The 15,378-nt window shown below is 37.1% G+C and overlaps 2 protein-coding genes across 2 annotated transcripts; one reads left to right on the plus strand and one right to left on the minus strand.

Annotated features, from left to right (window-relative positions):
• Positions 1-1,085: 1,085 nt before the first annotated feature.
• On the plus strand, positions 1,086-7,327 carry LOC137725293 (uncharacterized). Its single transcript, XM_068463930.2, has 22 exons — positions 1,086-1,553; positions 1,811-2,010; positions 2,666-2,745; positions 2,867-2,953; positions 3,076-3,126; positions 3,218-3,335; positions 3,448-3,504; positions 3,620-3,684; positions 3,850-3,933; positions 4,020-4,070; positions 4,155-4,217; positions 4,331-4,377; positions 4,514-4,583; positions 4,676-4,738; positions 4,849-4,938; positions 5,063-5,101; positions 5,215-5,442; positions 5,535-5,620; positions 5,758-5,806; positions 5,935-6,015; positions 6,102-6,195; positions 6,676-7,327. The coding sequence occupies exons 2-22, from the start codon at positions 1,893-1,895 to the stop codon at positions 6,864-6,866; spliced, it is 1,812 nt and encodes a 603-aa protein (XP_068320031.2). The 5' UTR covers positions 1,086-1,553; positions 1,811-1,892; the 3' UTR covers positions 6,867-7,327.
• A 388-nt stretch (positions 7,328-7,715) lies between these two features.
• On the minus strand, positions 7,716-13,069 carry LOC137726081 (ABC transporter D family member 2, chloroplastic). Its single transcript, XM_068464945.2, has 10 exons — positions 12,470-13,069; positions 12,195-12,384; positions 12,001-12,068; positions 11,227-11,553; positions 10,972-11,136; positions 10,276-10,504; positions 9,372-9,610; positions 8,949-9,273; positions 8,526-8,797; positions 7,716-8,085 (listed from the first exon to the last, which is right to left on the minus strand). The coding sequence occupies exons 1-10, from the start codon at positions 12,809-12,811 to the stop codon at positions 7,900-7,902; spliced, it is 2,343 nt and encodes a 780-aa protein (XP_068321046.2). The 5' UTR covers positions 12,812-13,069; the 3' UTR covers positions 7,716-7,899.
• Positions 13,070-15,378: the final 2,309 nt, after the last annotated feature.

Below are 15,378 nucleotides of genomic sequence, written 5' to 3' on the forward strand. Positions count from 1 at the left end.
TTCGGCTCTTTTTATCTTTTAATCCTTTGATTCGATTCCCTCAAGCCCATAAACTTTTTAGTAAGCCACCAATTGAAGGGTCCCCCTCTTGGAAACCCTAAAAAGTTTAACCGCTAGATATTTGCAATTTCATTTAAAAATGGTAAAGTGAAAAATGAAAACCTTTAACCTCAGCTTTCTAATCACTAAACAATATAAAATAAAAGTGGAGACCACACGATATTTATTTTGTAGGTGTTCAACTACCTCATTTTGATAAGAATTACTTACATCGTTTATACTGTTGTGACATACATTATTATGTGTGTTAATTTCTTTATCATATAACAATACATTATTAACTTTCTTTATCATATAACAATGCATTATTAACTTAAAATGTTGTCACAATGAAATACTAATTCATGAATGAATAACCCATCAGAAATTCATTTGGTCTACTCATTCCGCTTTCACATTATTTTTGAAATTATCAACCTTTCTCATAAACTATTACTTTCAACAAATTATTTTTGAAAAAAAATAATATAGATTTTAGACATCAAACTAGTTGGATAGAAAACACATAAAACATAAAACATAAAACTGAAAATAATTTTGATTCAGGTGAAATTTTAAACATCTTATATGAATTATTATTATTTTATTTTCATATAATTTAGTAACTTTAACGAAATTCAAATTCAGACTTCTAATCTTCACTTACTATGACAATAGGGAAGTGAAGAATCAAAGAACTTATAAACATGAGAAGTAAGCAAGGGAAATCGATCAATCACTCTCCTAGTTGATCCAGTTTATGGTCTTCAAGGTACTTGATCGCCGGTTTACAGTGAGACCTGCGTCGTTTTCTTTATGTGTTTGTAAACATAAAGATATTATGAATGAGAGTAATTTTCCCCGCCATACACATGACCTGCATCCAAAACTAACAAGAAAAATATCACAAAACCATAGCGCTGGGTGGCATCATCGGTTACAAATTAATAAACTTATCATGTAAATTAACCAATTAAAGGGTCCTACGTTAAACAACCAATTAAAGGGTCCTCTAGAAAAACCCTAAAAAAACTGTAACTGCTCCTAGATTTTTTATATTTCATTTATTTTAAAGAAAGAAAGATAAAATGGAAATCTTAGTAATGTCTTGGGTTGGGTTTTTTACAAGTCAAAAAGCGAAGGTCTTTTTGGCTTCTTAAGCGCTTGGGTTCCGCCACCCGCCGCCTGGTGACACAAGAACAAAGGAGAGGCCCTTGGTCCTCTATCTTGTATTCCAAGTCCTTCTTTTCGTGTTTAACGAGAGCCATACCAATCTCTCCCCCGTTTCCATTATTTCCACAGAAAAAAAGTGCAAAAAAGAAGAATCAAAAGAGAAAAAGTTGCATTGATTTTGCGGTTTTCTATGGTTTTGGCTTTGGTTTCATACTCTCTGTAGATTTTTGGCGATACCCAGTTGAGTATTTATCTGATAGTTTGTGAACCCACATCAAATCCCAGAGAGCAAAGCTTAGGAGGGGACCAAGCCCTTTGTAAACACCGCCATTGTTAACAAGGTTTGATTTCTCTCTCTCTTTTTTCATTCCTCTTTATCTATCTAGCCTGCACCCATAATATCTATGCAGATTAGCCTCTCATTGGTAGGAAAATTTAATTATTATTCTTTGGTTTTATCAGACAAAAACACCAACTGGGTCTCACTGGCTATAACTGATTAGCCTATAAGTAGTGCTAGTCTTACTTGTTCTTGCTACTACATTTATTCTGCATTTTTTGGGTTTGCCTGAGTCTTAGACATGTTGGGTTTTCTCAGATTTTGATAGCATCAGTAAGCAGAGGGAGGTTCCTTTTTTGTTTGTGGAAAAGATACAATTTTTGTGACAGAAATAGACAAAATGAAGTACGTGTTGGTGACGGGTGGTGTTGTTAGTGGACTCGGCAAAGGGGTCACAGCCAGTAGTATCGGATTGCTCCTCCAAGCCTGCGGCCTTCGTGTTACATCCATCAAAATTGGTACCTTTCTCTTTTATAGAGTGTTTTCCCAGTTGGTTTTGTTTTAAATGTGCAACTTTTCGTGTTGTTTTATCCTTTGGATGTGTGTACAAAACAAATTTGCAAAGCTTCTTTTTGTTGTATTAGGACTGGTGTCTTTTTTTTATCAATTCCGACATTGTAACAGTACAATTTCTTCCACTAGCTTGAGGGCCTGTTTGGGATTGTTTGTGGAAGGGATACAAGTTCTTTCTGACAGCCAATAGTGTTTCTGACTCGGTTGGCATAAATTTTTTTAAGGTTCTTATGACTCATAGAAGTGCTTTCTGCAAAAGCACCTGCCAAATGCATTTTAGGAAGCACTTCCAAGTAATTTTTCAGGCAGCACTTCTGATTTAAATAAAATTTTCAAAGTGTTTATATGCTACAAGTGTTTCTGGAGAAGCGATCTCGAACGGACCCAACTCTTGAATATAGTTCTGTTATACTATTTTTGGATGCCAATTTCTCTGATGGAGAAATTATATTGAAATGTGTGTTTTTGATGCATCGAACTTATTGGGTGTTTTACCACATATTCTTATACAATTTACTTTTATTTTTATTAAACAAGGGAATTTTGGTGCTTCTTCATACTTTCGTACCTGCTAATGTGAAGTTTTATCTATGTATGCAGATCCTTACTTAAACACGGATGCAGGGACAATGTCTCCTTTTGAGCATGGGGAGGTGTTTGTCTTAGATGATGGCGGCGAGGTAGTGTGCCTGATAAATGGATTTAATCTTGCATGCTGTTCTTTAACTTTTGTGGGTTTTGGTGGTTTCTGTTGTTAAGGTAGAATGCTCTGGGCATGACCTGTTTGTTTTGATTTTGAAGGTGGACCTTGACCTAGGAAACTATGAGCGGTTTCTAGATCTGACTCTGACCCGAGACAACAATATCACGACTGGAAAAATTTATCAGGTTATTTTACTTGCTCCTTTTGGTTTGTGGAGATATGTTTGAAGTTTTGATATAACTGAAGAATCATTTAAGCCATGCCAAACTACTTTCATCATTTTAATTATTATCTTGGTTGTTTTCAGTCTGTTATTGACAAGGAGCGAAAGGGAGATTATCTTGGAAAGACTGTCCAGGTCTAAATCAACATTCTTTTTTTTTTCACCTTCCAATATTTGAATAATTTTCCCCCTTTGTACCTGACTTTTATTTCTCCCTTCACACCAGGTTGTTCCACACATTACAGATGCCATCCAAGAGTGGATTGAGCGTGTGGCAATGGTACCTGTGGATGGGAAAGAAGGTCCAGCTGATGTTTGTGTCATTGAATTGGGTGGAACTATAGGTACATTAAAATCTGTTAGTTGTTTAGGATGAGGTATTTTCCTATTGCTAAATAGTTTAAATACAATCTTATCGAAATAGATTAAAATAAAAATTTGCTTCCCATATTGCAGGGGATATCGAATCAATGCCTTTTATTGAGGCCCTTGGCCAGTTTTCATATCGTGTAGGTAAGGCAATGAACGTGATCAACATAGCTTCTTGTATTACATATATGTATATAAATTAAATGTGTTATCTCTTTGATTTAACTGGTTTTCCTTTGGAAAATGTTTTTTGTTGTAGGACGTGAAAATTTCTGCTTGATTCATGTCAGTCTTGTGCCAGTTCTCAATGTTGTTGGTGAACAGGTAATCGAAACAGTGTCTATTATGCTATATTATAAACATTGTGCAGGTTATTAGTAGTTATCAGTTCCACTGATCTGGAACCTGTCAATAGTGTATGCATCTTTTTGACTAATTTGCAGTCATACCTGCTCTATTTAACTTTTTGATTAAATATTGAATTTGTAGAAAACAAAGCCTACACAGCACAGTGTTCGGGTACTCCGAGGACAGGGTTTGACACCTAATATTCTAGCTTGTAGGAGTACAAAGGTCTTGTCTTCTGCCTTCCTCTCCAGATCTCTTTTTTCAGTAGTTTGTGGCTGCAGAATCTCAAGTTTTCTTTTTGTCTTTGACAGCCACTTGAGGAGAACGTTAAAGCAAAACTCGCTCAATTTTGCCATGTGCCGGTACCATAATGATATAATATGAATGCTAAAGTTTCTCCTTTGACTTTAACTGTTATTTACTAATTAGGTGACGGCCTTATGCAGGCTGAAAATATTGTAACTCTTTATGATGTTCCAAACATTTGGCACATCCCTTTGCTTTTAAGAGTAAGTACGGTGCTTTTGAAATAAATTTGGCAATATACTTAATTACAACAATAAAATTTTCACTCTGTCTTTTTCTGTTTTCTTATCTTTTGGTCTTCTGTTGTCACAAATAGGACCAGAAGGCACACGAAGCAATCTTGAAAGGATTCAACCTTCTTGGGTTTGTCTTGCAAACTCATTATTTGTTTTCCTTATAATATCTTGCTCTCTTACTTGCTGCATGGATGCTCCCACATTCTACGAGTAACAATTATATGCTGCTTCAAACTACCTTTTAACCTTCCCTTAATTAACAGTGTTGCTAGAGAGCCAAATTTGAAGGAATGGACAACCAGGACAGAAATTTCTGCTAATTTACATGATCCTGTGGGTTTTCAAGAGTTCCTCAATTTTGGATTTGATTTCTTTTATTTATGTAATACCATTATCTTGATCTTAACCGTTCGTATGCTTTACAGGTCAGAATTGCAATGGTTGGAAAATACACAGGTCTTTCAGATGCTTACCTCTCTGTTTTAAAGGTAAATCGTTTTGTAATCTCATTTTTATTTTATTTCAGACCTCTTATACCATGAATTGCATAGTATAAAAATTGTGAGATCAGATTCTAATATTTAGCTTCTTGTTCCAGGCTCTTTTGCACGCTTCTGTTTCTTGCCGCCGCAAACTTGTTGTAGATTGGGTTGCAGCAGGTGACCTTGAAGATGTTACTGCTGAAGAGGTTGGCGCTAATTTAACTTTCCATATTGCCATAAATTTAGTTTAGCGAAACAAAATCTTCCCCAATGAAAAGCATTTTTGTCCGCTCTCTTAATATTTTTAATTTACTAATTTAATGCTTGCAGGCCCCTGAGGCTTACAAGGCTGCATGGGATCTTTTGAAGGTGATCCTTTTATAATAATCGTTTCCGTTGATGGTCATTTTTCATGATGTTAAATTGGCTGTATATTCAGGCAGTAGTTCCTTCATTGATCCTCTAAATGGTCTTCATTACAGGGTGCTGATGGTGTTCTAGTTCCAGGAGGGTTTGGAGATAGAGGAGTGCAAGGGAAAATTCTTGCGGCCAAGTATGCTCGCGAAAACAAAGTTCCATACCTTGGCATATGCCTGGGAATGCAAATTGCTGTCATTGAGTATGCACGATCTGTTCTTGGTATGGCTGATGCTAACAGCACAGAATTTGATTCCGAAACTACAAGTCCTTGTGTCATATTTATGCCAGAGGTATGCAATTCTATACTAGTTCATAAGGTGATATAACTTTTATACTTGAATGGCTTTAGTTTTTCTAAAGCTGTCTTCCTTTCAACTGGAAGGGTTCAAAAACTCATATGGGAGGAACTATGCGTCTGGGGTCTAGGAGGACTTACTTCAAGGTTAATGACTGCAAATCTGCAAAACTGTGAGGACTTCGAATTGATTAAGCTAACATCTTATATATACAGTACATATATGTATGATGTATGCGTCTTCATAAACTTCATGGACCCTGTTCGTCAATCATGCTAATATAGCAATTTGTTTTGGGTTTATGTTTAGGTACGGTAATGTGGCATCTGTTGATGAACGACACCGACATAGATATGAGGTAAGTTTTGTTCATGGTCAGCACATGTAATTTACATGCATTCTACATAGCTGACATACGATGATAAAGAAGAGGAATTGTCTTGAGTTGTCTTCTCTTTCATGAAGCAGACTTTTTGTTATGTGTAGGTCAATCCTGATATGATATCGCAACTTGAAAATGCTGGTTTATCATTTGTTGGAAGAGATGAAACTGGTCGGCGCATGGAGGTAACCATACCTTGATAGCTGTATATGGATCCAAGTTGCTGAACAATTCTTTTACTTACGAAATATAAATATTTAAATAAATGCAGATTGTTGAGCTGCCTACACATCCATACTTTGTTGGCGTTCAGTTCCATCCTGAATTTAAGTCAAGGCCTGGGAAACCTTCTTCTCTGTTCTTAGGTACTTTTTTGTTCTTTTTCCTCTTTTTTGGTCTGAACTATATTTCGGTCAGGCCATGTTACATTCATGAAGCAATGATGCTATCGATAAAGGTTGCGGCTATGAGAAAATTCTTCTGTCAAGTGTTAGTTACCCTGTTATGTTAATAACTTATCTGGATGATTTAGTAAGACATCCAGAGGTCTGGATGAAATTTTGGTTGCATCTTTGTGAAAGTCTCCGAATGCTTAACTTAGGGTACATTGCACCAAATAAGACAATTGTGCTTTACACCAGCTCTTCAGCACATGGGGATGCACTGCGGAATAAGTGTAGAGATCACTTTAGTTTTTTTTATGTGAGTGGTTCATTGTCAGAGAACGACAATGGTTGTAGCATAGCATTGGCCGTTCTATCTGTTTTCTGTGATCAGGAAGCTTGATTTTAAGTTGCGTCTAGTTTGGCTAACGGGATTAATTTCTTGTTCTGTCACACTCACAGGACTAATATCAGCAGCATGCAGGCAACCGAATACAATCCCACAAAACAATGGCCATCTACCAAAGCCAGTTGCAAATGGGACGAGTAATGGACATGTGACAGTGAAACCCCACCAAAACGGACACGCTTTCAAGCCATCCAATGGCTCCCTAAATGGTGTGTATAGCAACTGTAATGGCGTCCACTTTTGAGAGAAAAGTTGGTGATGGCATCATGGTATTGTTTTCTCCGGAACTGCTTTTGGTAGGTGTCGGTTATGTGTACAGACGGTGAGTATGGGTAGATGGTGTAGCGCTAGAGGGCTTGTCTTCGGGATGAAGCTGGATTTTGAGTTTTTGAACGACACAGCTGGTAACTCCAAAGAAGATTTGGCTTGGAAGTTTGATGTTGCTCCCTTGAACTGTCTTGGTTTTTTTGCTTCTTTTAATATATGTGAGGACTTTTGACAGTGTTGGCCTTTGGCAAAAGAGATTAGAGGCAACGTTTTCAGTTTTCAGTACATGTTTTTAAAGAACATGTTTTGTTTAATCTGAATAACTACCAAGGACTGAAGATCTGTGTTCCCCTGTGATGGCTTCTTTTGTTCCCTTTTGTTTTACATCTTTTGGATATTTGGACATTGGAAATGAAGGGGTTTGTGGTTTGAAAATTATCTTTGGAGGAGTGTTACCGACCACTAATTTGTATTTTTACTCTATTTACAATCTTACACTTTTCGGTGTCGCAAGCCTTTTTTTTTTTTTTTTTTTTTCGGGATTGAACTCGAATGCAAGAAGACAGGTACACTGCCCTACCAATTGCTTGAACCACGCACAACCCATCTGTAATTTTAAAAAAATGTGACAAGTCTGCCAAACTGCCAATTCATCACTCTATTCAAACTCGTTCTAAGATTTGTTGTCTGCAAATGCTTTTAAAATGATTAAGTGTTTTTCACTTTTACAATGAATTCGTTGCAAAAATATTTTCACCAAAAGCACTTTCAACAATTTTAAAAGCACTTTCAAATGAGCCCGATTTAAAGACAGACAAGAAGCACATTTGCCGAACTACTTTCATTGCATAAATATCTGTTGACTCATAGCATCGGATATGGAAATTGGCGTTTTACAATTTTTCACCTTCTGCAGTTTATGAAAAGCTCGAAACTTCCTCATTTAAGAGAAAACGAGGGACGTAAATGTAAGACAGGCAGCAAATCATGCCATGTGAAGGCAACTACAATTACGGATTTGATAAGTTGTACAAGGGTTCTTGAATGATGGATTCAACGTTCCAATTCCGTTCGGCGCTGCTGGGTTCTGCGGTGGATATCCGTAAGTTCTTCTTGTGGAAGTCGTATAGAGTTCGCCGGTGGCCAACGCTTATATATGTTATGCCTGCCTTTTCAATCTGCTGATATAAATGAGCCTGCCAAACCGGGAGATCATCATTATAACTTGGAATTATATCATGTTATCTTCATAGTGATTCAACAACTATGCTTCTAGGCCTCATGGGAAAAAACTGAAGCAGGTGGACATCGTATGCATATGATATCGAATGAGTGGTACAAAACTGAAACTTCGAACAGACTTGGAACAAGTTCAGTACCCTACTCTTCAACTTTTTATAGACCAGATTATTCGTTTCAGGTGTTCGTGTGCATAGCGTGAAATTTAACTAACTGTTGCATGTATGGCATCCATTCCATGCCAGTAAACGGTTAATGAGGTTTAACTATAAAGGTGTCCAATACGTTAGAGATAGTTCCTGAAGATGCTTTGGACTGAAAAGTCCAATACATGTGGGAAGGACTAGGAAGATAAACAAAAGAATCTTGAAAGTCTTAGGAAAGAGCATGGTAGTACCTCATTGGCTTCATCTAAAGCACTGGTAGATTCATCCAGTAGAACCAACTGTGGTTTCGAAAGCAGTAAACGTGCAAAAGCAAGGCGTTGCTGCTCTCCAAGGGAGAGAACACTAGACCATTCATATGAAGTATCCAAACTACTGAATCGGGATAATATGTAGCCAAGTCGGACATCCTCCAAAACCTGTATCAGGTCCTCCGTTGTGGGCTTACTAGGATTTTCACTCGTATGTTCCGAATTTGGTGCCTGCATCAAGAAAGGAAGTGACCCTGCAAGAATTACAAAACAATTGTCACAGCTGAATAACGGCTTCCTCAGAACACATACCATGATATATGATATACTGAGATTAATATGAAATAACAAATCTACACGTTTAAAAACTTCTATACTTGTGGCAAAAGGAATTGAAGTACATACCAGTTGGTTTAGTACTGCCCGCTGTGGAAATCACATCCTCAGCCCATGTAGGATAAAGTAACTGTTGGCGAAGTGTTCCCAATACCATATATGGTCTTTGAGGAAGGAAAAATATGCCTTTATAATTCCTATTTGAGGGCCTTCCAAGTTCCCCATATTTATCATTACCAGTATCTACCTCAAGATGTGCCACACCAGAAGAAATGGACGGTTGATTATCTTCTCTGTCCTTCACATAGAATATGATTTTTCCTTTTCCAGTACTCCAAAGACCAGACATAGCTCTCAACAAAGATGTTTTACCGCTCCCACTTGGTCCTGTTACCTGTTCAAATGATCATGTACCGGAAAAGCTGTTCAGCACCCAGTCAAGATATATTTAGAAACTAATGATAAATTCAATAGAACAATGGAGTTACTAACCAATAAATGCTCATTCTTGTTGATTACCAATGACAAATCCCTAACCAATGTAGTACCACTTGGAGTCTGCACAGTCAAGTTCTCTATATCCACTAACATTTGTTGCTTTTCTATGGGAATGGATCCATTTGACTCCAGTTCAGATAAACTTTTGACGTTACCATATATAAGACGTATCCCTTCTGAGGGGTCTGAATGGCGTTCCAAGTTGCTGCCATCCAACACATCGTCAAATTCACCTGTACATGTCAAATATCACTAGGTAAATAAGTTTATAAAGTTAAAACACATCTACGACAGTAAAGATCTCCTTGCGTGGAACCAGAAGAGAAAGCATTGCCATATTGGACATCATAAGTAAATTTATTAACGAGGTCAGACAGAATGATGAGATATATATTATTACGAATCTGTAAACGATAGAATAATCTAATTAACTTGAAGAGTTAACTTCAGAACTTCAAGTATAAAAAATTTGTTTTAAAAAAGTGGTAAGTACAACATAAAAGCTATGGTGAAGAGTAGAAAAGTTGAGATGAAATTTTGGTCACATTCTAGTAGTTTTTGCATCCCTAGTCATAACAAATATTATTGAAGATGGCTTCAAATGCCCTGAACAAATACAAAAAGTTATAACTATGTGGTCAAATGATATCTGTAACTATCTGACTGAATCAAGGAAGACATTAACCCTGAATAGAGATTAGAACATCGATAAGAAAATGTGTCATTATTCTGTCAATTTCTTTCTAGTGAGACTCTAATCCACATTTGTTCAATTTTAAGACCCCGTTATATCATGCAAATTAGACAGCTTCCTTATAAAGTTCTATCTGGTCATATCAAAGTAACGTAACAGATCCTCGTTATAGCAGATATATAAAGAAAGATACAGAGACAATACCAAGTCGATCAATTACAGCTGAAAATGCACTGATAGACTGAAATTGGTAGACAATAAGGGAGAAGTCTCCAAGAATATGACTGAAAGCAGATACTGACTGATTAATGACACCAAACTCAATTTTGCCCGAGAAATACATAGGGGCAACAACAGCAGCGGGAAGAATCTGAATAATATAGCGGTATCCATTGGTGAAAAACTCGAGATTTCTTGAAGATATCAACAATTTCTGCAAGGTCGGAATATGAGTTAAAACACAACCAACTGGATGTGCATGGCATAACAATCTACATGCACAGTAATTATAAAGCAGTAAAACTACTAAATGCAAACAGAACATCATGCTCTAGATCAAACCTCACAGGCATTTATGTACCAAAATTAACTTTAACAGGAAGTCCTAAGCATAACTGTATAATTCTTAGGCCTAATGATGCAGCTCAGCCTCGGGAATGAGGCACAGATATCACTGGAAAAAATTGTTTTTGTTGATCACCAAAGGGATGGAGGTGACATCAACAGAGAGTAATATAAGTTGAAGTTGTGTAGGATGCTTTGTTGTGATTAAGTACACACACAAAAACAATAATGCATTGCATCAACTTAAATTTGTGAGAGAAAAAGGAGTCCTCAGCGTAAAGGCTAATGACTGCATGCAGAGAAGTGAAAACAGAAGAAGATAAAAGCTATTCATACACTCAGATTATCGAAAGCACTTGTGAAGCGTTGTAGCAAAAGTTGCATTTCATTTGCTTCACCACTATAGAAAGCAATGGATTCAGCATTTTCTCTGACGCGCACGAGCCCGTAACGAAAATCAGCTTCCTTTTTCTCTTGCATGAAGTTTAAAGAAACCAAATCCTGAAAACACAGATACAGCGTTCTCAATAAACCGAGTTTCAATTGCATGCATGGGAAATATTTGTTCTGTTAAACAGGGTAAAAAATTACCTTTCCAAGAAAGACACTTATAGCTGTTCCACCAATCGAATATACAAGTAGAACAACAAACAGCGGAGGATAGATACCAAATAAGATGTTACTGAATGAGATGAGATCTATCACAGCATTGAAAAGTGTTAAGGCGAAGGATAGGGCAGTCCCTGTGAACGAACTTAGATCGTCAACAATGCGCTGATCTGGATTATCGATGATTGATTGGGATTGAATTTTGTAAAAGGTTTGGTTGCTTAAGTAACGATCCATGTAATATTTTGTCATCCAAGATCTCCACCTCAAAGAAAGAGTTTCTCTTGCATAATCTCGCAACACAAAAATCTGCACAAAAAGTTGTCAACACAAGAAACAAATATATCAGAAGACCAGGTCATTGTTCCAACTTCCATGTAACTGCACAGGCAAACGAATCAACAACATTCATACGAATACAAACCCAATGGCAACGATCAAAATGCAAAGAAGTGGAAACTTGTGAGCAGAAACACCGGAAAAACTATATGCATCTAACAGCTTTAATTTTTTTTCCAGTGTGGGTTGCAATTTACTGACACAAACCTATGGTAATAGTTTCACCGTTCATTATTCTCATGTTGTCTTCTTTTTGAAAATATCTTAATTATAAATTGCAAGAAGCTGCCTTTTGTATTCTCCTTTCTGGTGATTACAGAAGGATGGAGGCGAAGACGAAGACCCGAAAAATTGGGAAACAAACAAAGCAGAGGGAGGGATACCTAAGTGAAAGTGCAGCAAGCAATTGGTGCTCACCGGAATTCCACCAGCAAAGGCACCCAAGTAGTAAAACAGCTGCTTCGTGAATTGTTCTTGATCCTTGTCTTCAAATCATCATCAAAATCCAATTGTTCAAGCAAAAAGGAACAAAATTCAGTACAAATTTTAACTTAATTAATCACCAATAAGATTTTAACAGATTAGAGAGAGAGAGAGAGAGAGAGAGAGACTGGCAAGGGCGTTATAGAAGTCACGGCCGAGGAAATTGAAGCCGACGCTGATGCCGGTGGTGGCGAGAGTGAGAGCGAAGACTGCGCCGAGCTGCATCCTCGCTTGCGCCTTGTCGTCGGAGGACCAATAGGGAGCCGCCACCTTCCAGAATCTTCGGAGGAGCGTCTGCAGTTCAGGCACCTCCCTTTGCTGCAGTAATGCGACCAACTCATGAGGAAGAAGAAGAAGGAGAATCAAATCAAAGAGAAAAAATAGAGAAAGAGAAAGAACGGACCTTTTCTGCAGCTGGCGGAACTGGCGTAACGGGCGGCGGCGGTGCAGAGCCCGAGGCGGCTGCGCGGCCAGAAGATCTCGAAGAAGAAGGTGATGATACGACGTCGTGGCTCCTCTTTCTCCTCCTCATCATCCAATTGCTGCTTCTACCAGTGCTGGACATGGTGGACAATGATGGAGATCTGGAGAAGAGGATCCAATTAGCATACGACGGCGTTGGTCCTCTTTCGACTCCGACGCTAACTCTCACTCCAAATTGGCGGTGGTTGGCGGAGTTATAGGCGGAAGATGAGCAGAGTGAGAAAGAGTGTGTTGGTTGTGCCTGTATGATCATTTTTTCCATTTTTTTTCTTTTCCCTCTTTTAACTAACTTTCCTTTTATTCTCCAGTGATTGATTTTCCTTCCATCCAAACAGGTTTTTTTGTGATAATTTGATTACTTGCAAATATCAAATGAGTGTATAGTTACAGTGCAGATTCTCAGAAAAATATGGCTTATCCATTTCAGCAAGTTTTCATCATACGAATGATCCCAGTTATGCCACGCCATCACGCCACCCCTCCCTCGCATTTCCATTTTTATTTTATCCACGGTACTTGTGTTTTACAATATAGGGTGCAATTTTGATAGAAATATCCGATTTTAACCCATTTTGATTTAAAAGAACGGATTCAAAATCATTATTCTAAAAATCGGCGCTAGTCAAAATCACTGTTTTTTAAAATTTCCGTTTAGCATCGCTTAAGCTCCATCCAGACGTTAGGCGGTTGGCTACCGTCTCGATTAATGCTTAGACGTTTGAAAATTAAGAAATGACATATAGACCTACTGAGGCGCCTGTCTAGACCGCCTAAACCCACTTAGACATTCGTCAAGGTTGCGACTCACTTAGACAAAAAATAGATAACTTTCCTTTTGCATTTAATTTTTTCAATAAATTGTAAGAGACTTGTTGAATACTTAAAGGAGCACACATTATATATTTGTTCCCCATGTTTTCATTATGTTCCAATAGTTCATAATATATATGTCATTCTATTTTGTAGTTTATGATGAAATTATCCATATTTTAAGTATAAACAGACACTGATTTACACGAAATATAATATATTTAATTAAATCCGCTTAGTCCGCCTAGGCGCCCGCTAAACCCAGCCTAACCGCCTAGGCGCTAGGTCCCAACCTGCCGTCCGACTAGTGCTTAACATTTTTTAGAACCTTGTTCAAAACTGAAGTTGAAATTTTGAAATCCGAAAAAACAAAACAGGAATTGAATGTATTTAATAGTTCGAACGATTTATCGAATTCTAGGTTGGGACTGACAGGACTCGAGCCAATAGCTTTTGTCTTGACAAGGGTTTCTCTCTGATCCAAAATTTCGAAACTTGCATTACTCTATTTTGTACATTTAGTTATGTACTTATTGACTTTGAATTTATAATACAAAGTTCTCAAACATGTAATATTTTTTCAATTACAACTCCCTTGAATCCATACATACAAAAATGAGAATTTGAAATACTCTAAAATTTGTATTATGTAAGGGATCCATGACGATGAGATATTTTTTATCTTGGTATAGATGAATCATACAACTCCCATAATTTTGAACATCGGTGGCGGCTAAAACCATGGATTATGACAAGCAAATCATATTCCGATCGAACATCAGAGGTTTCATTTCTTGATGTTCAATTTTTTCCCTCCATCAATGGCGTAGCCAGAAATCATTCGGTTGGTGGGCTAAGCTAAAATTATTACTACAAAATCAAGTTTTTAATCCTATGTTGCCTACATAAAGTTATATAATAGTAAAAACTTGAATGTAGTAATTTGAAGCAAGAATTTTATGCTATGTTTTCTAGGTTTCTAGCCTTCAAAGCTTTTAAGTGAATAAAATAAGGAACGATTTGTGATATGGAAGTTTTAATTTATTACTATTAAATATAATATTGGTTAAAGTGATGAGTTTATTTAACATCTATTAGCTCTTATTATTCTTAAAAATAGGCTTACTAATAAAAAATTTCATTTCTTATGTGAAATATGACAATTAAAAATCATAAACTAACCTAAAAATTAATATTTTTAAGCTTGAATAACCAAACTCTCTCTATGCTATAGCCTAAGGGAGCCTTGTAATTGGCTCCGCCCTTGCCCTCCATGTAGTCCCCTTTCGTATAGAGTTGTTATCGCTTGCTTAGAAATGTTCTAAACCCTAACTTCAATACCTTAATCCTAGAGTTGTTTACGCGTATTGATCCTTGGGTGCTAGCATTTATCGAAAATCCTTTTATAAGGAAAAATAATTTTCGCACACATCTTTTATTCAAACGACAAAAATAAACATGTAGCGAAGAAAAGGGATGCGCGGAAGAGCTATAGGAGCTCGAACTGCTGCACAAACTAGAGGCAAACGGAACACAAAGAATAGCTAATTGAACGATTCATACAAGTATACTGTGTCAACAATGGCTCGAAAAGCATAATTCAAAGAGCATGGCAACAGAGATCGATAAATAACTCCCTAAGTTCTTCGTGCAAGGGACCTCACTGCTGTTCCTGTGTGAACTCATCTGTTATGACGTACTTGGTAGTTTGAAAATTGGAAACTTTACTACTTGACAATTTTACATTTCAATACATTATACAATCAATGCTTGTGGAGTGGGACTGAAAGTCTCTAGATTTTGAAAGTTAAATGAAGGTTCCAAATTTTATGAGTGGCGTTGGAACCAAATTTGCTCATCATCATATGTGGAGGAGATGCACAAATTCTGAGTACCTGTAAAAGAACAAACGATCTTGAACATTGGGAATCGGTGGGGTACCGGCCAAAGGCTCTCCGACGGTCAAGTTAATAACAATATTAAGAGTCTAAAGTAGTGGGCAATAGAATAAGCAAAGAG

Source organism: Pyrus communis, chromosome 5, assembly GCF_041283825.1.
Source record: "Pyrus communis isolate YQ-2024b chromosome 5, ASM4128382v1, whole genome shotgun sequence".
Taxonomy (NCBI): domain Eukaryota; kingdom Viridiplantae; phylum Streptophyta; class Magnoliopsida; order Rosales; family Rosaceae; genus Pyrus; species Pyrus communis.

Excerpts from the sequence above, each read along its gene's own strand:
- LOC137725293 (XM_068463930.2), top strand. The coding sequence starts at position 1,893 with ATGAAGTACGTGTTGGTGACGGGTGGTGTTGTTAGTGGACTCGGCAAA. Across the intron at positions 3,505-3,619 it reads CCAGTTTTCATATCGTGTAG|GACGTGAAAATTTCTGCTTG; the intron begins GTAAGGCAATGA and ends TTTTTGTTGTAG. Across the intron at positions 5,807-5,934 it reads GACACCGACATAGATATGAG|GTCAATCCTGATATGATATC; the intron begins GTAAGTTTTGTT and ends TGTTATGTGTAG.
- LOC137726081 (XM_068464945.2), bottom strand. The coding sequence starts at position 12,811 with ATGGAAAAAATGATCATACAGGCACAACCAACACACTCTTTCTCACTC. Across the intron at positions 10,505-10,971 it reads GTGCTTTCGATAATCTGAGT|AAATTGTTGATATCTTCAAG; the intron begins GTATGAATAGCT and ends CCGACCTTGCAG. Across the intron at positions 9,611-10,275 it reads AGCTGTAATTGATCGACTTG|GTGAATTTGACGATGTGTTG; the intron begins GTATTGTCTCTG and ends TGACATGTACAG.